The following is a 27371-nucleotide window of genomic DNA, read 5'->3' as shown; positions in this document are numbered from 1 at the left end:
ATTTTTTTTGAAAATTTGTCTTAAGTAAAGGGGAAAATATAGAATAATTATTTCCGAATGAATGAGTAAATACCCACCTCCTCGGTATTAGAATGGTCGGTGCTTTAGTATAAATAGAAAGATTAAATTATTATCCACTGTAGGACATAACGCCACAATTGTCATCCTCCACAAACTTAAGACAAATCTCATATTATATATGAATATATTTTGGTCTGTCTGATATTAAGAGGTTATGCCTTCGATGTTATTATTCTGGGCAGATACAAAGTGCATTCGCCTCCAACTTCCTTGTTGGTAAGTCAATAACGTAAAACATGTTACACGTGTAAAAAGATACATGTAAATGTAGTCATGTACATGGCTGGAAAACAACAGTCTGGTTCGGCTTTACTCCTACGATCCTACGAAGTAACTTGCGTTAAAATCGAGTGGGACGGAGATATTTAGGGAAACTATGGCAACTAAGCACCTGGCGTCAGTTTCACGATGCAACTGGTCCATGCTCCCAGTTCTTAGTGCAGTCCGAGTTGCACATTTACTTTTATTGCTTTATATACATTATTTTTGTTTATTATACAATGTATGTTCTTTGTTGTGTTGTCAGTTTTCCATGTCTGGTCTTTTTCCCTGGATAACATTCTTTTGATTTCCGCTAGAATCTTGGTTCCCTCGATTTCTCATTCACGTAAGTTATGACGTCACTGGTTAACACCTCCAATGCTGAATAGAGACAAAAACAAACGCATACATTTTTGTACAATTTATAAATAATTCATTAAGGTAGCAGTCTACTTAAGAATCACACAAAATATTATTCATTCTAATTTTGTTAACAGGAGCAAATTTGGAATAAGATCTGGTGGTGGCCACAATATAAAACAGAAATCCATCGATTGTCAATGCGTCTTACGATATCTTCAAAAGCCGCCTTAACGAAATATTTGTTTTCCGATCATTGTTTTTGATTTGGGTTGTTTTAATGGTTGAACAAGGGGGACAGGCGTATCGTGTGCTGCTTTGCAGCTGTTTTATATGACATATAATCTTTACATGTACTAGTAATTGCTTCTTCTATGTGAATTGTTTGCTTAGAATTCAAGAAGCCATTGATTCTGCACATTTCAATTCGTGTTTGAAGCTGTAATATTTTTTTCATGCAATTGATTACACTCCATCGAATGTGAGTAACTCCTTTGATTATATTCTACTTCCTGGTGTACTATAGACATACAATGCATTTAAATCTGTTACAACCATTGATTGTAAATAATGAACTAGACTCGGTCATTCTAACGCAGGCAATGATAAATGAAATGTCTCGAAAATTTTATCCCATAATGTTTATTTCATAACCTGTTAAGTTGTGCTTACAAACTTTTTATGCGTTACAAATTTATATGATTTAAATGTAACACGTGTAAAACAGAGTGTGTGTTTTATAAATAGCTTATTCAAATGACCAGTGTATGTACAGTGTTTGAGCATGGCAAAGATGTGCCTACTTTTCGCATTCATATTTCAGGTTTTATTCAAATACTGAATGTATTGATGGGTTATTTGGTGTTTTGTTTTATTTTTTAAACGACATGGTCTCATGTACATGTATTTAACTCCATTCAAGTGTTGTACTACTGTTATACAGTTATTGTGATTACATGTATCCCAAATCTTACACTTATAGCGTAATGAATATTATTTATTACTTGGTGTTTATATTGAATAGTGATCTTCAAATATTTTTTCGTATGCAAAGGTACATGTAACATACTTTAGTTCTAGTACATGTAGCATTTTCAAATCGGAATAGGTTGTTTTAGTGTAACGGAAACGGTAGTTATACACTACATAATTTATAACTTTCCAAACGAAAGTTTTCACTTTCTTATATTTACCTAAGAATTCAAATCAAAACGAGTCATACAGAAGAAAAGAACTGAAAAAGTGAAGTTTTCGGCGCGCATGACAAAAAAAAAAAAAATGATGATAAAAGAGAGCAAGCTTTAATCGTTACTCATTCGTCTGAGGAAAACATTTCATGCAAATAGCTGTTGTAAAAGGCTTGTACTGTAGCTGAACAAAAGTAGTTGGTTAAAGAATTTCCAATTTAATGACCCAGTTTCTGGTTTATGGTCTATATCATTATTGGTTTGTTTCATCATATAATGTTGAAAGAAATCAGTAGATACTAGGTTGTCTATTGTTTGAAAGACATAACCATTCATCAAAGTCATATTTTCATCAAAGTCGTATTTTTATACTGAACATAAAATATTTTAATAGTAAGGAAAGAAAACAACTGTTTTAAAGGCGATGCAATAAATGTTAAAGATTTGTTTTAAAATTATGTAACATACATGTCTTGACCTGTTTCAATAGTGATCACTGTTGTGACCTGATCGTGTTGTGGAACATTAGTACTTTACGTTAAAATGCATCTATATACACATACTTGCATCTATAATAGGTCTGACATAATATTTCTGACAAATCCATCTATGTTTCAAATTATTGTGCACATCTTGTAGTATGTATTACACTCATTGAGATATTTAGGTTTCCTGTACGCACGATACATAAACGCATGATACTTTAACGCACGCAAAACGCTCACAAAAGCACAATAAACGGACGCTTGTACCGTGCATTTGAACGAAAGATTCTATCTGTTATCTTGCTTTTAAACGCACGCAATACGCTCAGCGATACACGAAACCTAAAATGGGAAACGTCAACAAAACCAAAAAAAAAAAAAAAAGAAAAAAGTAAAACTTAATATAACATTTTTATACGCGCGGGTTAAAGGTGACGAGTTTTGTCAGACTTTGTGTTGAATAACTTCTGTACATGCAGTTTTTGATAGTCAAATGATTAATGATTTGATATACAGTTCGAATTGTGATCTCTCGTTCCCTTTCTCATTTATTAGTAGCGAAATGTCTTTTTTTAGATAATGCTAACTTTCGACTTACATGACTGACTTACGCCTAGTTTTGTTTTTTTGTTTTTTTTAAAAAGAAAACTTGCATAATTCACTGTATGAAATATCTTGACTGAGGAGGTGTAGACCAGAACATTTATTTTAAACTCTTTCGAGCCAGAATTTTTATTTATTCTGGCCTACACCACCTAGAAAATAAATAATGTTTACCCCATAAAACATACGTTTAAATTCAAAATACTATTTTTATAATTTTCCTACTGTTTCTGAGAAAGTAACAAAGCGTAGTATCGTACATGTATGTTAAAGTACATGTAGTTAGAGAGGGTTGTATTATTAGATGTAAAAAAGCCATGTCAGGATATCCGATCCTAAAAATATGAACTGTACTCATCGACCTTCAAAAGATGTTTCATTTAATGATGTAAGAATGTCATAGAACTAACTATAGTGATATATAGTGACGCTTATAGTAGTGAATTTATTCTCTGAGAATGAGGGAACATTATATCGATGCATGTGTCCGTCTGTCCGTTCATCAATAGATAAAGGTTTGTAGTTTGTTTAGATTGTATGTAGATACCCATGGTAAGAAAGTTTGTTGGTATATAGTTTAGTTGGTTCTGGTTCGGCCGTCTACGTTCCTCTATATACATGTACATACTCAAAACATTTAATGCCTTTTGGATGTCAGGTATTCAATCATTCGGAAACAGACAGAATGTAGTCATTCTTAAGTACAAGTGCATGTAGGCCGCAGGTGAATCCTTCAATAACAATACATTCCAACATCTGCCGAATTTTATATGAAATGTTCACAGAAACAATCATTTTACACTCTATAGTAGGAATCCAGGATGGTGTTAACAGATTTTATCAGTTACAAATCTGTTAAAATATATTACAAAAGTTTGACCATCACTATACATTTCTTCGTCATAGTACAGTCCTATTGTTTGCTGAACTCCAGTTTGCGAAAATCGTCGAAACCGGCTGAATTTTCTAGCAAAATAGGTACTGTATCTATGATCTGTGCATGACTCCTGTCTGACCGAATCAAGATATAACGATTTTGTTCTTTAAAATTACAGTAATACATACGAGTTTTGAAATACCCTTGGTCAGGTAGAACATTTTATTTCGCCAGACGTCGGCCCGCCTGTGTAGAATATTTTCGCAAACTGTTTTTTTGTCGTGAGTGTTTTAGGTGCACCCTTGAAGGCATTTTAGCAATGACAAATTTGAGGAATGTTTGCAAAAACAGATAAATAAAATAGGCGTACGTGTACCAACACCGGCCTAATTTTTACACATGCAGTTTGTGTATGATTTCTCTGAATTCTATGCTTTTTCTTCAAATCTGCTGATTTCAAACCCTGGTTTCATTGGTCTAGTACAAAAAAAACCTATATCTTTAATTAAAGTAGAGATGTTTGTCTTTTCAGACATTATACAATACACACCCAACTTGACAAAAAAAAAAGAAATTCAATACACCATTAAATTTCACGGTCTAAATGATACAATCTAGGTTACATGCAAGAAATTTCCTTCTCCTTATACTCGTACATCATTTTAAGAAAGATGTTACTACCTACTCTCCATGTTAAGTCAATAGACGACGTTAGTTCAAAAAGGTATTTGTATGAACAGCCGGTGGGCCGCTTACAACATTTACAAATCCATGACAACTTGTACACTTGCAGATATTTCAATTTCAGTGCACAAAGCTTAACTTGGTGTTGTACTATGGTGTTCGTTGCTTTTTTTTTAATATAACAGAAGTCAAAATAATCGAATGGAATGATTTCATTATATGCTTACTAAGGTAAGTGGACTTGTAACTACATGTCATTGATTTGTTTGATTGCACTACTCAATAAGAGTAATTAAGTAGCTGTCTTACTAAGAATCATGTAAAATCTGAAAAAAAATGTGATACACCCCAAAAAAGGCTACACATTTTTATTTTTGTAATTAAGTTGTTTTATGGGTCTATACTATGAATGTGTAATTATTCATTCAAGTCTGCATGCTCTTAGGAGATAATCGACTTTGACAATACAGTATATTCTACTGTATTTGAGCGCCATTTACAGAGTTATCTCCCTTAATTTTGAAATCCACAGTGCATTCTATATAATTTTTATCTCCTAAGAGCACGGGGTATATGAAAAACCACATGTTTATTTCTGTTTACTATGACATGTCAAACAAAATATCAAAAATAAAAATATGTAGGCTTTCTACCCATGAATCACATTTTGCATGATCCTTAGCTGGAGTGCTACTTAATATCGATGTGTTGTTATACTGATTAAAGTAAACCGTCATTTATAAAGAAAGTCCAACCAAATCAAATCCAGTTTACTGTAATTAACGTCCAACATTGAACTCTCTTTAAAAGCAAAGTAATCTTTTACTGGCTTATATGGCAAGCCAAAGTGGACAAAAATGAGCATTTTCTAATTTTAATATTACAAATTTCTTTTCTAATATTACAAATTAGATTTCTTATATCACAAAACACCTTTTTAATGATAAAAAAAATCATTTTTTAATATTAAAAATTCAATTGAATTTCTAATATTAGAAAATGGATTTGTCGTATTCAATTACGATTTTTTAATATTAGAAAATCATTTTGTAATATTAAAAAATGTGACTGATTTTGCAATATTGCAAAGTGATTTTCTAAAATTACAAATTCATTTTCTAATATTAAAAATTCAATTTGTAATATAACAAAATGTGTGATATTTTATAATACTAATAAATCAGGAATTTGTAATATTAGAAAATGAATTTTTAATATTACAAATTGAATTAATTTCTAATATTAAAAAATCTTTTCTAATATTAAAAAAATTATTTTGTAATATTAAAAATTCATTTTCTAATATTACAAAATGTTGATTTTTGTCCACTTTGGCTTGCCATAGGCTTACATTATCATAGGATGCATTTTACATATGTCCTATAGCAACAGGTAGAATCGCCTTTGACCGACCAGTATATGAAAGTGAGTTGCTTCCCTTGAATGCGAAACTGTCGTGCCATGTGTTTATACTTTATTGTTAGAAGTAGTTTGATTTAAGTTTCATCTTTAATTTTTCTTTTAAATATGTTTACGTTACTGGCAAGTACAGATGTGTATTCAGTGTATTAAAAATATTTTATTGTTTGGGACGATAAAATTTTGTGTCCTGATTATTTTTGTTATAAATAATTTCTGACCTGACTATTCACTTTTTACTATAGCCTGTCCTTAACTTTTCTTCAAACCTATTTGTTCTATCACTTGCTACCTGCCCTTTTGTAATTATCCAACTGTTTATTCTGTATTTTTATACATTATAGTCCTGCCTTTTTATTTCAAATTCGATCCTAATACACCACATACAAAATCAAATGCTTATTATTCTCTTAATCCCATAACCTGATTTTGGATTCAAGATTTTTCTGTTTTTATTGATATTTCGTTGACACATAAGTGGAATATATTAAACGTTACACGGTTTGGCATGTTTATGCGTTTGTAGTATATCAAATGTATGCTTAACACAGAGCTCAATCTACTTGTACAAACAGTACCTACGTTCATATGTATCAATGAATTTGTATGGAACACTCTATAAATGGATTTTTGCGTCAAGAAGGCGCCCACTCAAAACAACAAAAAAAAACAGTGACACATGACAAATTTTGTTTTCAAACAATTTTCATCTACATTGTATTTCATGTCGCAAATGCACCCTTTCTCATCTCAAAGTTGGATGTCGGTTTTTGATTTACTTCAACAGTTGAAGAGTATTTGGTTGCTTTCTTAGGAAACTGAAAAATAATTTTCTGAGCCGTCCATTGTCGATTTAAAAAAAAATATACTATTGGACGTATGTATGATATAAACTTTACATTGGAACAAAACATAACATAGTATAAAATTTACTATGTGCCATCCGTGTAGTTTCTTTCTGGTTTCTGATTAGACAGTCTCTAAAAATAAATATTTTAAGCTTCTTTTAGATGGAGTTATTATATTACAGGGGATAGCAATTTTGCATTTCGTAAAAATTAAATGAAATAAAAACAGTTTTTAAGCTTTTTAAGAAGTCTTTATATTTCTACACATATATTTGGAAGGGACTTTCTTAGGGAAGACGTTGATCTTTATATTACCGCTGATATGTTGGTAATAATTCTGTACTCGTCCCCGTTTATCCCACATATACACTTTGCGTTTTCATATATGTTTTTAATTAATGATACATGTAATACAATATTCCATTTTAAGTGTTCAGTGAACTAAGGTTATTTACAAAACATGAACCTGTATATAAGTCTTTACCTTAAACCTAGATCTACCTAACACAAATTACTTATATGTTCCCGACATATGTTGACTGGAATTATGATATTGTTTAATTCTATATTGTAACATATACACTACCATACAAATTGCATGTTATTTATTTAAAACGTTATGACAGGAAAAGGGGGAGGGATGGTTGTAGATTTATCTGAAAAGTAAAATGCATGACAAAATGTACATATTTAATGTAATACATCGATAGTCTTTGGGCTGCTGTTTTTAATTAATTTTGTTAAAAGTTTAGCCTGTTTGTCAGTTTTGACCTGTCTTGCTCTATCGGCGTTTTCATATTTACGGAATGCAAGCCATGTTAAGCAAGTATTTCAAAATGGACGTAACAACTAACACATTTGGGGAAGAAAGAACAGTTAAGTTTTCTTTGAAACTTTAATTACTTGTACATTTGTAAGTTCTTAAATGATTTAAAATAAAATAAATTATTTAAAGGTATCCTAGTACAATGCACTTACCGCAGACTACTGCTGTCCATTGCCCCGATCGGACAGTAAACAAGTCTGTTGATTTGGAGTTACTTCCCTTTGCTCATATTTAAAGAAAAGCAAAATCACATGTAGGTATAAAAAGAAAAAAATAATGATATCAAATCAATGAATTTTTTAAAGTTTTATTCAATATTGACTAATTTTTGAAGTCATTGTATGGATGGACCACTTCGATGTTGCTTGATCATGTGTTCATAGGAAAATAACCTGTCAACTTTATTGAAAAAATAGGTACCAACAATAGACAACTGTATACATACGTACTAGAAGTCACTGCATGGTAAATAAAAGTTTAACCATGAGTTTTAATGTTTTAAATTATATGTATAAGTGTGACCTGTGATTTATGCCTACTAGCATCTTGGTTTAAAACAAAATACACCCAATTTGTGCCTTCGTTGAAAGGTCAAACAGTCTTTTCCGAATGACGTCAGTACAACTTTTAGACAAAACCAATTACACATGTACAAGAAATACAATAATATGACAACAGAACAGGGGACAGGAAACAAATTTTTGTGTGTCAAGGCAGATATGAACATTCTGTAGTTTTAAGTATCAATCTTATTAAGAATAACAAAGTAAATGTAACACTACCACTCTTCTAGTGTGGGTTTACTTTTTTTATGACCCAAATTAAAAAAATAAAGACCATCTTAGTCAAAATCGATAAAAATGCCATTGAACTGCAATGCAAAATTTCAGGCACTAATTTTCTTTCAAAACATACCATTTTAATCTCTTGGCGGCGAATTTTATTTTGAAAGCCGAAGGTAACGATTGTTTTAAGTCTGGTCTATCCGCCACGTTGACTGCTCATACTTTTATATATCCTTTAAAGCTTTATGGAGATAAATGGCGGTGTAAGTTTGAATTGTGTTTTGCGCAATCTTTGACTGAGTTATTGTCCTTGAATTTGTACGTTTTATTATAGAATTTCAATTGTCCGCACTTATTTTGATATCCCTTATTCTTGATACGTTGTATTTAGATATACATCATGTATCTAGATGAATTATAGTATAAGATCGAATTTTGCTTTGGCAGAATGAAGTTGAAGTATTTTTGTAAAGCCGATTGTCCAATGGGACAAATATATTTTAATGATAGCACAGTAAATGTAACTTTTTTTCCATTGCCAGTAATTCGAGGTACATTGTATGAATTATTTATTTTTCAACTTTGCCAGATTCTTACAGATTCCATGGATTTCATAGCGATGCAAATTATCATAAAAGTATCCACTCTGTAACAAATGGCATATCAATGTTTGTCAATCTTATTTTTTTCATGTTATGAAAAGTATATCGACCTATAACCGAACTACCAAGTCAAAAAAGTAGACGGACATTTTTAAACGTACCCTTCAGTGGCTTAACATAAAATTATGTTCGTTATGAAAAAAAAATCTGATTCACTGATCTGTATGACAGTAGTCACGGCTTGAAATGTATTTTACCGTTTCCAATAAAATCCATAATTATAGCTTGATAAATACATGAATGTCATATTTATCGCATGTTTCATTTACAAATGCATCTCATTTTTAATGTATTTATATGCATAGTGTATATAGGTGAAATCACTCGACTGTGTAGCCTAGATAATAACGGCAGTCAAGTGAGAAAAGTTTCCTAGCAAACATATACAGTCTGCCTCTCTATATGGTAATTCTCTAATAAGGTTCGTAATGTCAAGTCCCGTACACGAGAGGGTAAGTCGGCTTTTGTGTTTACCTTTTTACTTCTTAAATGATTTTTTCTTACATTGTTTAAATTGCGTTTATATGTCTAATTCGAGTTTTGGTTTGTTTTGTTTACATTTCGCCAGTTTAAGCATGTGTCGAAGAAGTACCCAGATAGTTAAATGTGTTTGAGTTTTGGCTTGTTTTTTTGTCATACTCCACTAGGTGTAAGCATTAAAGACCATCATATATAGATATTTTTTGGTGTCCGTTATGTTTTTTTTTTCATTCCATGGGGTATTGTTTAACTGTTTCATAAACATTATATATACATGTACATGTACATTAAACAAAAACGTTTAATCAGAGTACTGTTTTCCACCTCTTGGAAACATAAAAATGAACTGAACTTGAATATTGTTATGATTATAAACATTTTTTTCTTTATAAAGAAAGAGTTTACCTTTAGGAGGTATACCTAGGGTAAGGGACACAACCCTTAAAATCATTGGAACGTTTGTATTCAGCATTTCACATCATTCTCATGTAAGCATCTAATTAACTTTGATTCATTTTATTCTGCATCAAAGCTTGAGAGGCCTTGGTGAAATTGAATATGATACAAACATGTCTCTGATTTCATGAGTTATGTCCCTTACCCTAAATCGCATAGATGGCTTAAGAAAAGGGGTAGGCCGTACATTCACGAAAATTAAGTTAAATTAACAAAATAAAAAAAAAAACGGTATGAAAATCACTCGTTCTTTTGTTGATAACAGTATTATGTTGGTTTTTTTTATGAGTGTTCAACACTCCTGTTGTTGTCAGAATTCTGTTTCCTGACGTTAATTGGGGAAAACTAATCAGTAGAGTTAGTTGACCGACGGATGTCTTTGGTCGGAGTAGTGATATATTTTTTATATGATGCCAACAAAGGATTTTGGTTTGTCTTTGGTTGAGGCTGAAAAGTGCATACAGTAAATAACATTTAAGAATTAGTCTTTGTAAGAATCATGCAAATTCTGTAATATGTGAACCCCCCTTCCCCCCAAAAAAAATGCTACATATTTTCCTTTCTATATTAAGTTGCTATATAGGTCATTCATACACATTCAATGAAATACTAAATAGTATCAAGATTTATTCTCAGGGGCGGATCCAGAATTTTAGATGTGGTGGGGGGAGGGGGCGCACAGTTAAAATTTCGCCGAGCGGAGCGAAACGTTTTTTGAAGTTTTTTTTTTTTTTTTGAAATATTCTTCTAGAATGGGTGCAATGTAGATTTCTTGGTGGTAAAATTAGCGAGAAATTAAGATTTCAACCTAAAACCGCTTAAATCTATCCCTGACTACCCATGCTTTGCAAAGTTTAGGGGGGGGCGCACGCCCGCCACGCCCCCCTGATTCTTGCATTGATAGTAGAATTATTCAAATTATGTGCTGAGTTAATGTACTGCTGCAGTGTACGTAACTTAGTTTTATTCTTGATATTGATACCACGAACATTTGAAATAATTAAGGAGATAGACCTACATTGTAGGGTAAGGGACATAACTTTTGAAATCAGTGATATGTTTGTATCATGTTCGATTTCACCTAAGGCTATCAAGCTTTCATTTGAAACAGCATGAAATCAGTCCAAGTTACTTTGATCCTTACACAAGATTGATGTAAAATGGTAAAGATAAACGTTCTAATGATTTGTAACAGTTGTGTCTCATACTATAGGTCTACTTTCTTGAGGGGTGAATGGATGTTGTACCTTCTTTGTTCAAGTACATGTATTTTTCAATGGTTTGTGTGTTTTTTTTCATTCAAATTTTTTTATTGCACATTGCACTATATTCTTCTTTTAATTTACCTTTATTCCACGAAAAGATGACAATGATTAATTTGTTGTTCTTTTGTAAAATGTTGATTTTTACCATTTTTTTTTCTTGCAAAAGTTCATCTCCTAGGAGTAACAGATGAGTCCATTCAGTACAAGTTTATTCATTTACATTCGTTGTGTTTAGAATATTCAGACCTATTGCCCTATAGCCTTTTGTTTATCGTATGTTTAAATAAACCTTCCGTTTGAATAAAAGACTCCACTTTCACATTTTTTCAGACCTACTACCAGATGTGTGAGGTTGCATCGCCAGTAAGGATCAAAACAGAGCCTTTGGATACTTGCACGGAAATAGTCAGTTGTCATGTGCACGTGAAAAAGGAACCAGAAGAAATACGTGATGATATAAGTAACGATCAGAGCAATGTGTCGGAAAGATCGGACAATACGGTTAGTATACTAACAGACGACGAAGATGAAAATGATGACGATGCTAGTTCGTCGTCGCCTACTGATTTTGACTGTTCTATTACTGGTGTCGTTCTACCAAGTATAGCACTTCCGGTGTATCCGAACAACATTCCACGATGTGGCAACCGTTTATCTTCACTCACGTCGAAAAAAGGTAGGCATTTTAGAATTGTATATTTTCCAATTTGTCATTTTTGTTTTAAATACAGTGCAACCTGACTAAACCAAACCCTAAATTCCGAATACCTGTCTAGACTAGATATTTTCATAGTTCTTTAAGGTCTGTGCGAATGTATTATGAACCCGAGTAAACCCAAACCCGGTCTAAACTGAATCAACATTAACGGCTAAAAAGAGTTTTATAGTGGCAGGTGTCGCTGTAGTGCTTTTATTGCTGTATTATTCCTTCAATTTACTGCAATGTTGACTGTGTCTTGCAATGTCCTTTTTTTGGGGGGGGTGGGGCGTAAGCTGTAAGATTCTACGTCTAGTTAAATCAAGTCACCAGCATCATATTTATTGTAAGCGTGCTCATGTACTTGTTCAACATGACATTAACATAATACTTACCCATGCATCACTGTTACCGTCTACAAAATGCTTTCTAAGATCCCAAGTATGGGTGGGGCATCGAACTACATGGGAGAAATCAAATAGTTTTAAACAGGTTGCATGTGCTTCCCTGGGCATTGTAGCATTGAAAACTTATGGTGACGATTAGTTGAAAAAGACTATATTTTATTTGTGAAAATCTTTCTAATAAAAAAAGAAAACAAAAAAAAAAAACGAATAATATTGTACGGGTTTGAGTGCACCTACACCAGATCGAACTTTGATCTTGTTGACATGTCTCATGTACATATAGCAGTTATCGTTTTTATTGAACTTGGCCCAATGTTTTTTCTAGACAGTGATTAACCTTATTTGTACTCACTAAAAGTTAAAAGTATTTATAGCTACAGTTAACGCATGTTCAAGTCTTAAACTATTCAACATCGATTTGCGCAATTGGCATCGCAATGTGTTACCTAAGCCATGAATAGATCTAGATTCTGATTGGTCCATTCCAAAAGTCAACTGGGGTCAAAACCCGCAACCAGGAAGTTGCCTCGATATAGGACACGTGGTTGTAGTTCAACGCCCGACGGTTGCATGGGACATTATTATTAAAAGGATATGCTTAAGATCTCGGTTAGTGATTACTGTGTATTTGTCCCACGAGGTGCATCGAATGTAGTGCGACGTACGGGAATGCACAATTTGAAGTGTTAATAAAACTCCTTGCATAGTGATGACATAATCGATTTGTCTATATGTCTAGAGCACTAGTTTTACTGAACGTAAACATTAAAACTTCACAAGACAGTAAAGAAATAAAGAATAAATTGATATCCAAAGTTATTATCTCAAAAATTGTAGATGGCCGTTTGCAATTATTATTCCGAACTCATAGATGTACTTATGAAACTTTGTTTATCAATATCAATAATTTTCTCGTTTTAATCGAAGCGTATCGTACATACATCTGTGAGTATGAATAGATCCTTTTATGGTAAGTTGGTGCGCATGCTCAATATACACTTCCGCGAGGTAGAGCATGGGTAGAACAAAACAATTTCCTTGCGGAAGTGTATATTGGACTACCCCAACGTTAGCACAAAAGGGTCTATTGGTTTAGGGAATTATGACTTGAATTTTAGGGGGCTAGGATCAAATGGTCGCTCCCTTACATATAGAAAATACATTAATGTACATGATTAATTTCGCCTTTAACGTGGACTGTTTTGTTATCCTGCTGTGCCACTTTTTGATAATCTAGACAGCCACGTTACCCTGAGTTGTCTGGAAAAGAGACGTCTTGGTGGTTCAAATAGTGAGTAGTTGCCCTTATTAGAGAAGGAAGTCCTGATAATGATAAAGAATGCGAATTTAACCTTACAATTTCACCTCGGAAGTACCGAGAGCGCGATTGCAGTCTTGACAGGAAGTTAACCTATTATACCGAGTTAATGTATTTAAAACTACTAGTTTCTTATCTTTCAATTAACTAAAACATTTTTTTATCGGTACATGTATATAATAACTCACATTTTAAGGTTTTTTTAAATTATGAAAAAAAATCCTAATAGATGTAAAACTGTTTAAGACATAAATATGCCTCGTATTAGAATTTCACATAAAGGTTATATTTACATTTGTACACTCTATGTACATTGTGCCAAGTTTGGTCACCATTGGCTTAGTTAAAGTCAGATATACGCCAAACTGTGTTTTCCCATAGGGTTTCAATGGCAATATTGAGTGCCACAGCCACTTGCTGAGCCACAGAAAAAGTGGATCGTTTGTAGAGGGCATTGAGGTTATTTATTCAATAAAATTTCAAGACATTTGCACCTGTGGTTTTACAGCTGTTGATCTTTGAAAATTGACCAATAAGAGTCTTAAATGGTCTCTGGTGGCCATCTCCTTTAATCAAGCGGAAATAAATTTTAACAGATGTCTTTATCAGTATTCTACTATTTTATCACCATTGGCGCAGGTAAAGCAAAGATCAAGGCCGAATGTGTTTTCTCAAGGATTTCAATGGCAACTTTAAGTGGCTGCAGCCACCCGCTAAGCCACATGGACAGGACAGATCAGGGGCGGATCCAGGATTTGATTTTTTTTTTTTTTTTTTTTTTTTTTGGGGGGGGGGGGGGGAGGTTAATTGAATTAAATGCCATGCAAAGCAAGGCAATAACATATTATGGGATGAAATTGTGGTATTTGTTTTACCGATTTAGAGGGGGTACGCCCGGCACTCCATTCCTTGGATCCGCGCCTGCTGATAATGGATCGTTTTAAAAGGCATTAAGGTCATTAACTCTATTAAGTTTCGCAACATTGGCACCTTTGGTTTCAGAGGAGTTTATCTATGAAAATTGGCCTATCAGAAGCTTAAATGCCTCGGGCGGCATCTTGTTTAATCAAACGGAGCCAGAAGAGGATCTGCTCTTGCATACATCATTTCTGCCAAGTTTGGTTAAAATTGGCAAGGGGAGTTTCCATGTAGGTGAGCAAAATGTGAAAAGTTTACGGACGACGGACGCAAAGTGATGGCATAAGCTTACTGGGACATTTGGTCTAGGTGAGATAAAAAGTTTCACTGTCCGGTTTGCACTTTCAAATAGCATCATGGCAGTTATATTTTCGTAAACTTTGTAATATGATTGAGAACTGAGCCACTTTCGGATAACATTTGCTAGCTTCGATGATAAAATACAAATCGAGTCAGATTTTTCAAAGATAGGAATGGCCAAAACAGTCAACAGCATTATGGTGCCCAAATATTTTCGAAAATGATGTAATCAGATTTACCTTGCGAATGTTAGAAATTCGGCCCAAAGGATTGATTTTGGAGGTCGTGACTGGAACTATTTAGGAATTAGGGGGCAAATTAGGGCCACTTCGATTCTGGTCAAATTCTTACCCTGTGTCAATGTCTTATCACTATCAAAATACAACACCGAATGAGGAGTCTATACTTACCCCCAACTGTTCAGGTTTTGGCCTCTATGAGCTTATCAAGCTGTTCCCCGCGAATCATTTTACTTGAAACAATTACTGAAACAATCGAAAAAATGTTAATTATTAATATTAATTATTAATATTAGTTATTATAATTTGAAAATTATTCGAAACCACTTACAAATTCAGGTAAAAAAAGCTTTTATGTAGATTGGTTATTTCTTGACTAACTTTTATGGGGTTTGATATAAAGTATTGAATTGTTAGGAATATATGATATGGGAATTTTACTATGAATTCAGGGGTTTGGTTTTAGGTCCTAAAATTTGAATTTGCCCAAAATGAAGGTCCAACTTTCAGCTGATTGATTTCCTCAGTACTTAAATTCTTTTGATTCTTTTTATATGTCTAAAATAATCCAAAATCTAGTATTTGAATGTTACCTTAATTATATTTAAATCTGGGAAGCGTTTTCTATTTGGCAATAGGGTTTGATTTCAACAGAAATGATTGAGAGGGTTATACTTGTATACACAGTAATATATCAAATTTAAAAATGTATTTAGATTTGGGATATTGGACTATAATATGTAAAATTCAATTTAAAGAGTTATTGACCAAATCCTTTCTGTGTAAAACACCTACAAATGTATATTGCATCTAACATTCAATTCAATTAAAGCTTGTAAATGTTGTGTCAAAACTTGTTCCAGCTGTTCAGAACTAATATTGAGACTCGTATCACGAACGATTTCATTAAAACATGACCCTTGGTTCTAAGATTTTGATATGATTTGAACGAATAATATTTGTTATGACGCAAACTTTTTCAAGTAAGCTAAATAAAGTAAATGCTTGTAATGTGATCTGTTTCCGGTTGATTTTACATTTCCACTGATGAATGTTCCCTTAGTACATGTACTTAAATTCTAGAGGAAGATTATTCAGTAAATAATTCGTGCGTGACTTCAACTGCAACTAAGTGCAGATTTACTAAAGCTATTTACAGCAAATATAATATGGTCGAATTAGCAAAAAAGTTTTGCTTACCGATTTTTTATTCGAATAAAAAAGAAAAACTTTCTACACAAATATGAATAAATACAATGTACTTGTATGTTTGTATAAATAGGAACAATGACATGCATAGTTTTATTGTCCCCCACGACTCGTATTCCGCAGTTTTTTGTTATGCTTTTACCAAATAAGTTTGTGTTTGGTATGTGGCCTTATTATGAAATGTTACAGATTAAGTTCGACTGTAGTAACGGTTAAATGATTTTTTTTAAGTAATGGCCCTTGTACTGAGAAAATTTCAGTGAATTTACAGTTTTAAGCACTTTTTTGTAATGCTTTACCAATTGATTTTATATTTTGTATGTAGTCTTACTATGAGAAGTTACAGACTAAGTTCAACTTTGGTAACGGTTGAATGATTTTTGCACAAGTTACGGCCCTTGGACTTAAAAAATTACGATGAATTTAAAGTTTTCCGCTCTTTTTTACGCAAGGAACATTGGAACGCTGTTCTTTTATTTGCATATAAGAGCCTGAATCGCTCATCTGGCTTCCTATCAACTCAGTAAATAAAGGTACCTACCGGTATCATGCTTTGTTACCATATTTGACCAAACAATTGCTGAAAACGAGCATACATCAATGACTGCTGTAAGTTCAACTGAGTATCTAAGCACTGTAAAATGTTGGAAATTGGAAATACCTTCAAAGCGTTTAGAATCTAGATATTGTTTTATAAATTAATAATTACGTTTACTGTGCATATCATCGGCTTTACACGTGATTTTTCCAATCGGAGCTACTCGGCCGTTTCCGCTACACCAAAAATAAACTCGGATTCAGTTTTTTTTTGTTGTTGAAAAAGTGCCGAAAATGTAGCGTTACAAAAAAATGTACGCGTATCAAAGTAGTTCCATCCAATAGTTGGCGCTGATAATTAGTTAGATGTCTCTAAAAATAAAGAACGATAACTCAGAAGCTATCTAGTTTCATACAAAAAAAAAAAAAAATGTGCGATCGGTCAAAGCTTTTACACGCCGATGAAACATCAGAAATGAAACATTCAATTCTTAATTGGAATAAGTATTGCTCTCCGCCTCGGTGGGATAGCAAATATGTACAGTGTATAAAATAATGCCATTCTACATTTGATTTATTGTAGAGCCTGTATGTAAAGCGTTCAACTTTGAAAAGTGCGAAGTTCCAAAGTAATTTGTGTTGATAAAATACATTGTACAATAAGGTTAATAAAAGGTTTATATCGATCTATCTTTCTTTAAATAAATTCTTTAGTATTTATTTTATAAACAAAAGATTATCTGAGAATAAATTGTTCGAAATCAACTCGATTACGTGACCTTTGAAAATTACACAAGATATTACTCTGAGAGGACCTATAAAGGATGAATCTTATCCGTGCACCGACTATCACTTAACAAGAAAATGTAAAAACAAACTTTTTAAAAAGTTTTTATCAATATGAATTAAAAGATTATTATTTCAAATTCGGGTCAGATATAGCTACAATATTAGATACTTTGTCTCCCAGACGTAAACAAGTGTGTATTGCCAGTTTCCTGACCTAATTACACCAAAATGTATTAATAAAATGTTACTACGTACAGGTAGTTTACACACTTGACTTTTGATGTATACCAGACAAGACAAAGTAAGGGCGTGTCATCTATTTTTCCTTATAATTCTAAAAATGAAATTTGTCCCTGAGAAAATGATTAAAAAGTGTTAGATAGTATTTACATGTATGTATTGACCATGTAATAATGACCTTGGTAAAATATTTAGCTATGATATCATAAACAGTCATAGAAGATGAAAAGGTATTGTAGTACCTGAAGGTACATGTATACAAAATGATTTTTAAGTGAAAAATGCAATATTAGTTGTGAGAATATTCTTTAATTTGAAAATTTGATGCCAGATGTTAAATATGCAATTTGTAAAGAATTACACGTAGGAATTAACTTGTTATTTTAGTAGTTATATTGTCCTTTAATTTGAATTTTTTGGGGGGCTGGTAAAGAAGGGGGCAATGTATTGCATCGTACAATACCTTTCGAGTTGATATTCGCAAGAATCACAGAAAAGAAGTTTAACAAATGTTAAAAAGTGTACGTGTAATTGTACATTTGAAACTAGTAGGGAAATTAAATTCCTTGGAGACATTGTATACAATGTACATGTAATCTTTTGTTCTATTAGACGAAAAACTACGATATGATTCATCAAATATACTAACCAATGTATTTATTTTTGTTTCAGCAAAAAAGCAGAACCCCGACGGGCACATTCTCTGTAAGATATGTGGTGATAAGGCATCCGGGTTTCACTATGGTGTTTTCTCATGCGAAGGATGCAAGGTAATTAAGGCAGTATCGGGGGTAAATTGTCAAACGTTAATGGTTCCGAGGGTTAAGAAGCATCGGATAGTACTGTAGAGTAAAAATGGAGGAATTTTAAAGAAAAACATTGCTACATAAGGGTGTACATGTTTCCTGTCAAACTATTTAGATATATATTGTAACAACTGCCTTCTGATAATTTGAACTAGTCATATTAATGTTTCCCATTTTGCTCATTTTTGATGAAAGACAGTTTACTTCAAAATTAAGTGTATAAAGGTCAATGCGACAGTGGCGGATCCAGGGGGCCGGGGGCCCTTCTTAGAAAAAAAATATTGAAAAATTGTGTTATAAATCATGAAAAACACTGACTTCTTGCTTCTTACCGGTGATCCTATCCTGTCAAGAATCCCCCTTACCTAAAACTCTGGATCCGCATGTCCATACGTTGCAAACGTCAACAAACTTGATACTATAAAATATGATACCATTAAATCTTTGCTTTCCATATTGTCATACTTTTCTGAATCATTTGATTTCAGTGCATGTCAATTCAAGATTGAAGCAGGTTATACATTTAATACATCAGCAATGTTTTGCAGATTATCAATCGACTAAAATTACAGTTATTACGATTATTTTTGGCGGGTTGTTCATAAAATAAGGATTAAACATGATGGGGAAACAGTGCTATCCAACTATTCAATGGAATTAATCTTTCTTTACCATCCTTGATTCTCACCATGAAATGTATTGAGATTGTTTCTGTATTGAATATAATCCGCAAAAAATGTGATGTGTCATTGTACTTTATGGCCTGCCTGGTTCTTCATTGGCTCTGTAAATGAAATAAGAACTCTATTTTACCACAAGATTTCATATCTTGTTACATATACATGTACATGTATATATCTAGGACACCGCCTAAGAATCCTGCAAAAAAAGAGGGGAGATTATTTTTGCATATACTGTTCTTATTGCTCATTTTAAGTGCATTTTGACGGACATAATGTGGTATACGGTTATCCATACGTCTGTCTGTTCTTTCGATTAGACTTTGTACGAATATGTAACCTTGAGATTTAAATGTTTTGGTAGGTTTTGGAAACATTCTTTGTATGTTTTGGAAGCATTTTGGTGTTTTAAAAGCATTTTGATATGTTTAAACCTTCTTAATTGTATACATGTACATGTATTATATAGGACACGGCATGAACGTAGGACTATACTATAGTAACTAATTTAAGGCGTTTGATTTGAAGCATAATAATTCTTGACTGTTATGGAGAGATCTCGAAACAAATTGGTTTATACAGGTGTCTAGTTTATCATATATATATATATATTTTGTTAATCACAGTTTTACAAAATATAAATATTCTTTGGCCACATGAAAGGATCGTGATATACCATTTAAGATACTACAAGGGATCTCGGTGCTTGCTATACTAGTCAAGAATTCATAATTTGTCTACACTTTAAGTGTACTGTACTCTGAAAAGTACACATGTAAAGGTACACATGTAAATACTAAACATATGTTTATGTTAATGTTTGTTTAGAAGTCAAAGAGTCAATAGTTTGTGTTCATTGAAAAGGTACACGTTTTCTGTAAAGGTACAAATATTTACGACGTGTGTGGTTACTGTTATACAAACACGAGAAGTACATGTGCAGTATGTATGTACATGTACAAATGTTATATCACACTGTACATATATATTTGCACATGTCCTGTAAAACAAAATGCCGCCCGCTACTTTGAGGGATCGTTTATAGAAAATTTGATCCACACATACATGTACATGTATGCTTACTGGGACATATTCTGATTGTTTCAGAGACCTGAATATTTAATGATCTTTACACTTGTTTACTGCGACCATTGGACGAGGAGGTTTGAACTACACGTGTTTTCATTTTTAATCATTTCAGGGCTTCTTCCGACGATCTGTACGACAAAATTTAGTCTATAAGCCTTGCTCTACACCGAAGCGATGTCTGATAATGAGAATTAGCCGGAACCGATGCCAATACTGCAGGATGCAGAGATGTCTCGATACGGGAATGTCTCACGAAGGTTGGGAGGCAATTTACTTCATTTTTTATTGTGAATTAACTAATATATATGGGTATTGCGTATGAGTTTATTATATAATTAAAATTTTCGAATCTTCAAAATTGTTCTACTGAGGCATATACATGTATGTTGTACATAAATAAAAAAAATCACTAAACCGAATCAGACCATCATGGTTAAAAGATGAAATGGGATAAATCAATTATTTTTGTTGATAAACTAACGTATAGTACATGTATGTATTACTTGTACATACTTGTACATACGTGTACAAGTATAGTAAACTATGCACGTGCAGGCAATAATCAATTTGCTTAATTTGATGGTAAATAAAACAAATTTCAGATCACTTTAGATAAAGTAATGGTTTTTACCCTTTAAACTTGCTAGGGCGATGTCCGATTTCCTAACACTGTACTTTCTTTATATCCAGCTGTACGACTAGGGCGATGTCCGAAGAAAGATAAACCGTCCAGATTTAATTTTTTCAAACTCCCAGAAGGCTCTGTTGGGACTGACGTCGAAAAACAGATTAGAACTGAACAGATGATACTGTGCATTCACGAGGCGTTCCGAGGGGCACAAAAGGAATTTAATCTCTTTACAGACAAATATAGCATTTCTGCGGTAAGTTGCACAATCATGGATTGAATATACATATTACTAACTTCCGATTAAAAAATCAAATGAAAGAGACTTTTGGCGAGAAGGCGTAGGACAAATAAAATTATGTATAACTTGTCCGGCGACCTCCTGTGTATTGCTGTACAATTCTATAATGAAAGTTAGGATAGCAGATGAAACAACAGTAAGTACTCGCGAACACAATAGACTCAACAAATTTGTTTGGCTCATGGTTGTCGAAATGTAATTTTGAAATAATAGGCTGTTATAATGTACAAGCAGTATTATAAAATAATTGTAGTTACTTTAACAAGCAGTAAATGTTTAACACAACTTTTTCATGTGTACAATTGTCTGTTGTTTTGTGATTCTACTGTTCCTGGTGTTTCCAGGTTTTTGGGATTTTCCTTAGATAAGGGGGTGCCTTCCTATTACAATTCAATTTGTCTGTAGCCTTTGCTTCTTTTGATTTCAGATAACCCCGGTTCAGTCTGATGCTGATGCAAAGAAATTGTGTTCACGATTCTTGCCTGCAATGGTTTTGTTTACCACATATTTTGCAAAAGATATCCCAGAATTCACCCGGCTACAAGAAACCAATCAAAAGCTTCTAATACGTGAGAGTTTCATGGAGACATGTGCAGTGCTTTCATCCCACAGTTCTGACGTTGATTCGTACGATTTAGTGGCTGATAAATTTAGATATTACGTTCACCACGAGACTTGTCATAGCATGGGGCCATTCGGGGATTTCTTTCATAAAATGTTTACAACAATCCAAAAACTACGTAGTTTAGAAATGACAGATGTAGAGTTATCTATCTTGGCTGCAATTATTTTATTTTGCCCTGGTAAGTTACAATTATAGTTCTTGACGCAATAAAATCCAATCTTCATTTGCAGGTTGAAGATAGCTCCCCTCCCTAGTAAGGTAGAACTGATATATTAATTAATCTCATATTATAGATGGACGAATGAATAAATGATTTTATTAACCAGTTGTGTAAAATGTGATTAATATTGTTCATTCAGTACTATATACGTCCAGAATTAATAAAAATCAATAACTTGATCGATAGGGAAATACAGGCCGAATGCGGAGAAACAGCTCAATATGGATATTCTACTTCCGGGTAGTCAACAAAATAATATAGTAGGTTTTTCTTGTAATTTAGGAATAGTTAATACACATATCTATAAAATATTCACAAACAACTTTGTGAAAATTTATGTTACAACTTAATTCTTTGCATCTATAACGAAGGCCAGGTTTGACGAGTTCGACATCAATAAATATATAAATTTCGCTGAACATGCCGAAAAGTATGTCAGATAAACGAAATTCATACAGAGAAATCCTTACGTCATATGTAAACACTGTAATGAGTTTCTTATTTTACACAACTGGTTAATAAAGGTGTCATAGAATTTTTTTCACATATTAGTCCTATATTATGTCATCGGACACGTCGTATTGAGTCTCGGACCAACGTTGCCTCGGACCAATACAACTATTACTGTTCTTTGATATAATACAGGATGAATATGAAAAAAAAAATCTAGATTCAGTTTTTCAGCATTTGGTATTAAGTTTTATTAGTAACAACTTGTTTAACAGAGTTTGTCAAGGGTAAGATTAAAGGTTTTCTTTTGATTATCAGCTTTTTTGAATTTCTAAGTTTAAATTTAATTAAAGGACGCAGAAAGGATTTAAAATTACATGTAGTTGAGGCCGGAGGTCGGAGACCTGAACTTTCTGACTTGGATCTGTGAAAAATTCATTTATTTACCAAGACTTTTACCTCATTTCATGGACATGTCATTCAAGACTTTAAGTCTTCCATAAGTGATCCATTGGTTTGAAATTTAGTAAAACCATACTTTTATACTCTGTAATTAAATTTGAACACATACAGTAGTCAATATATTTCTTATTTTAGATAGACAAGGTGTTGGAGAGTCTTTCCACTTAGAAAAGATGGAAGAGGATTTAACGTTAGCATTGAAATGCCAGTTCTTATTGAACCATGGTCAATGTGATAAACTGTTTCCAAAAACTGTGGAAATCCTCGTCGATTTACGTAGCATATCAGCAGTTCATTCCGAAAAAATCTTGAACTCAACGGTAGAGGTCGAAAGTGACGACTAAAAAAATCATATGTGGTTTTATAGTTATTCAGAGCGTGCAGTGTGTGAAAAGGCGAATTTATTTTCACTGTGGGTTGAAGTAAATTCTGTACAAATGTATCATGGTAAATGGAGGACCAATCCAATCGAGACATTTGAATAAGTCACACGATGTCTTTTCAACTCAAAGTTGAAAATACATGAAATTGAATACCGTAAAAAATGACAAACCCCTGACAAATTGTTCATAAGATTGTCTTTAAATTCATTCGTGGAAATGACTTTGTCCTATTCGCACATTGTACACACTGTAATTTTTAATTACCAAATTATGCTTTATTTGGCTAATGTAATTAGCAATGTACACAATGCAAGGACAGGGAGTGGAATTGATATTGTTTGCTATGAGGAACACGTATTTCGAACTTTCAGATTATGTTATTGAGTGTAACTTCTTTGTAAATCTCAGTTAATCAGTCACTAACCAGGGGCGGATTCAGGTGAATTCGACGCCTGTATTTTTAAATCATCCATCTCTCTCCCACTAAAATCAACCAAATTTCATGCGTTATCTACATAAGTATAATAACCGAATGACAAAGTGAGACTCATAAAAGGTATTTGACCTTTGACTCTTCATGTGTAAGTGATAAAAGTGAGTCACTTCCTGCCGGAGTTTTTCAACTGACTGATTTTTCAAACTATTTTAGACTGATACTTGTACTGTCTAAGCTTCTAATGTATCACAATAACTGGAATTGCATTTGATAACGAGATGAGCTACCCGTATATCCGAGATAAAAGAACCCTATATCTGAGATACCCGGTTATGTTTTTAGGAGGAATTTAGAATTGAGAACAATTTCGCCGCTATCTATTTTAGTGGCGTAACACAAAAAAACATGTCAGTGGGGGATCCCGAGGGTGGTGCAGGAGGTTGGCACCCCTTTTTATTGGAAAATGTGTCATTCTCATGTGTTTAAGTGACCGCAAATGGAAAATAATGTCCAAGCATCCTCCCCCTTTTTTATGAGAAACCTCGGCTGGTACCCCCCTTTTAAAGTGTCAGGATTCGGCCCTACATGTAATTCAAAATGTGCATTAACAGTAAAGGATATGCCTGTCTTTTTAACTCTTCAATTAAAATCATGTCTTTTAGCATTTTGAATAAGTTTACAAAATTAGTAAATATACTTTGTAGCAAACATTTTCAAATTCCAGCTCGTAACATATTATTGTATAAACTTTCTTAGTTTTGCTGATCTGATTAGCATTAAAACAAAGACGCCTTATTGTAAAACATACGATGTCGTTACAACGTTAACATTATTGAATAACTTAGTTTTCCTATAGACTACAAATGATGGAATATTTTAAGCAATGTAGTTTAAATCATTAAGTTGTAAAATAGCTGTACAATGTAACCATAGAAACCTAGATGTATGTACACGTATAATTTCATTATCAAAAATACCTCTCCCTAGTGGGTTCTCGTTCTAGTGAAACTAAATAAAATATAGAATTAAGTTCAATCGCATACAGAGCTAGGTAGCAGCAGTTCTTGCTATGGTTCTTGTGGTACAGTGTATGAAGTGATCCTAACTTTAAGGAGGTAGACCTAAGGTAAGGGACACAACTCTTACAAATCACCGGAACGTTTGTATTTAGCATTTTACATCAATATCATGTAAGCATCAAAGTAACTTGGACTGATTTCATTTTGTTTCAAATGAAAGCTTGATAGGCTTTGCTGATATTGAATATGATACAAACATAGTACTGATTTCAATATTTTGTTCCTTATCCTAGATCTACCTCCTTAAATCTGCTGGTCTTTTATCCACTTGATAACGCGTACAAGTTGTACTACACTTAGACGGTTATGGACCGCAAATTTTGCGTTTGTTCCAGTACGATGGTGTAAGATTCAAATTCTTTGGAATAACGTTGCCTCCATTCTATTTCTGAAAGAAGTTACTTACATGCTGCTATATACTTATTGCAATGCACATACATACTTCACAGCTTCCGGTCAATTCTCTAATATATGAAACAAATCGGACTTCATAAGACAGTTGTATCTTTACAACATGAAGAATAAACCTATGACTTATATAAACAATTATTGTAACAAATGGACGTTAAATACATATACATGTACATGTACAATGTATCTGCTGTCTCCCGGAGGCATCCTACACGAGAAATAATGAATATTTTTGTATCTGTATTTGTATATGGACAGATGAAACTATGGTTGATTCCACAGATTGTATATGGAATGCCTTTACTGTTTTATGACCATTGTTTGTATTGTTATTTTTGTATATGTTTTGCCTGTTGTACATGTGAACTGCATGTGTGGATAATTTCTTTTTGGCTCTTCCTTGCTACAAGTTTTGCCTTAAAGTTCTGAAACTTTATTATTCTATTTAATTCCTTTTACAATTCAGTTTGATTTCTTTTATTCATGTGACTTTATACAGTTTGATTTATTATCACATGTGCCACTATGTGAATATTTTTAAATTCCTTTGTATATTGAGAGTAAGTATACTTGCAAGTAAACACTGTGTAATTGGACAGTTACTGCAGTAACTATAAAGTATGTGTGTGTAAATAAAATACGTGTACATTGACACAATGTACATGAAAGCGTTGTCAAACAACGAAGAAATGTGAGAGCGACTGTATTTCATGTAACAGAATGCAATTTGTGAAAGAAAACATCCTGACAATTAAAATGTAAATCACTTAGACATGCTTCAAGTCTCTTCAAAACTCTATTAAAAATCGTTACACATTTACATGTTCTGTACATTTGTACATTTACATTCTGACAAAGATGAGTAAAGCGAATTGAATAACACGGGGTAGTATGAACCAATGCAAAAAATGGGCATGACATTATGTTCTAAGGGAGGTAAATCAGCAATTTTTATATTGAATTATCTGATATTATACCACAATATGTCCGAACTAAGTACGGACTTTCAATGCTTTTAGTTCTTCGTCGTCACAAGTAACATGCATTTAGAGGCTGTAATGAGTATCAACAGGGGCTTTCAAGTATAGTCGTGTGGTACATTCTTAGTTTATGTCTTCTGCTGTAAAAGGTTTACAAAAATTGAATTAAAAGAGTTTGCTTAGATCTTACGGATTGTAATGATATAATATGGTGATCATTGCTAAAATACACGTACTTGTATACAAATGGGCAGAGTGGGGCTAAGATGTAACTTGATTTTTTTTGGGTCGGTCTTAAACAGTGGCAAAGAAATCTAAATGAAAGATAGTAATGGTCAATATAGCAAAACGAAAATGTCTAAGAATAAAATACAAACTTAGTTTTCAAGAATCGGTCCAACTTTCATCCAAATCAAAGTGTTGGTCCATAGAGTGATTTTGATTTGAACTTGATAAACATTATAGTACACAACACTAAACATGAAAATATACATGTACCTGTAAACGTGTACTAGGGGTATATGCATTTAATGTACATATATATATTAAACGTGCATTGTACATGTTCACTTATTTTTTTTTATTATAATACAGGTATGTTAATATCAGTTTCTATCTTATCAACTCGCTCTGTAGGCCTGTAGTCAGTATGTTAAACATACCATATTCCGTGTCATTTATTATGTGCAGAGTGTTGCTCTAAGCTAACATGTCTATGTTGTATATAAGTTTGATAAAATGGTGATTAAAAGATTCAAATTTAACACCAACTTTGTTGTATATTTTAACACATTTACACTTTGGTAATTATGTTTTTTTTTAATACAGAACAAAAACATAACTAAGAAAAAATTTTAGAAAAATGTACATGTATGTACATGTATGTAC

At 32.9% G+C, this 27371-nt stretch overlaps 1 protein-coding gene and 1 long non-coding RNA gene across 7 annotated transcripts in view; one reads left to right on the top strand and one right to left on the bottom strand.

The window, feature by feature from the left end:
* LOC148599273 (retinoic acid receptor alpha-A-like) overlaps positions 1-27247 on the top strand; it is a 59924-nt gene extending 32677 nt beyond the window's left edge. For 4 of the 6 annotated variants that reach the window (XM_088557927.1, XM_088557928.1, XM_088557929.1 and 1 more), the window contains exons 2-7: positions 11610-11955; positions 18606-18703; positions 20621-20765; positions 21199-21392; positions 21865-22240; positions 23330-27247. In XM_088557927.1, the coding sequence (XP_088414053.1) occupies positions 11622-11955; positions 18606-18703; positions 20621-20765; positions 21199-21392; positions 21865-22240; positions 23330-23538 (1356 nt within the window). In that variant the 5' untranslated portion in view covers positions 11610-11621 and the 3' untranslated portion in view covers positions 23539-27247. Of the gene's footprint in view, positions 1-4742; positions 4770-9418; positions 9531-11609; positions 11956-18605; positions 18704-20620; positions 20766-21198; positions 21393-21864; positions 22241-23329 lie in introns of those variants that run through there. The other 2 variants (XM_088557926.1, XM_088557924.1) reach the window with 2 other exon arrangements.
* On the bottom strand, positions 12187-17322 carry LOC148599274 (uncharacterized). Its single transcript, XR_015917835.1, has 3 exons — positions 16909-17322; positions 15330-15404; positions 12187-13706 (listed from the first exon to the last, which is right to left on the bottom strand). It is a non-coding gene; the product is annotated as an uncharacterized LOC148599274 (long non-coding RNA).
* Positions 27248-27371: the final 124 nt, after the last annotated feature.

This window comes from Perna viridis, chromosome 13 (genome assembly GCF_037379345.1).
Source record: "Perna viridis isolate PV_CMFRI_1.1 ecotype Kerala chromosome 13, ASM3737934v1, whole genome shotgun sequence".
Taxonomy (NCBI): domain Eukaryota; kingdom Metazoa; phylum Mollusca; class Bivalvia; order Mytilida; family Mytilidae; genus Perna; species Perna viridis.
The sequence above is the reverse complement of the archived record's forward strand: the minus strand, read 5'-3'. Positions and strand labels throughout refer to the sequence as shown.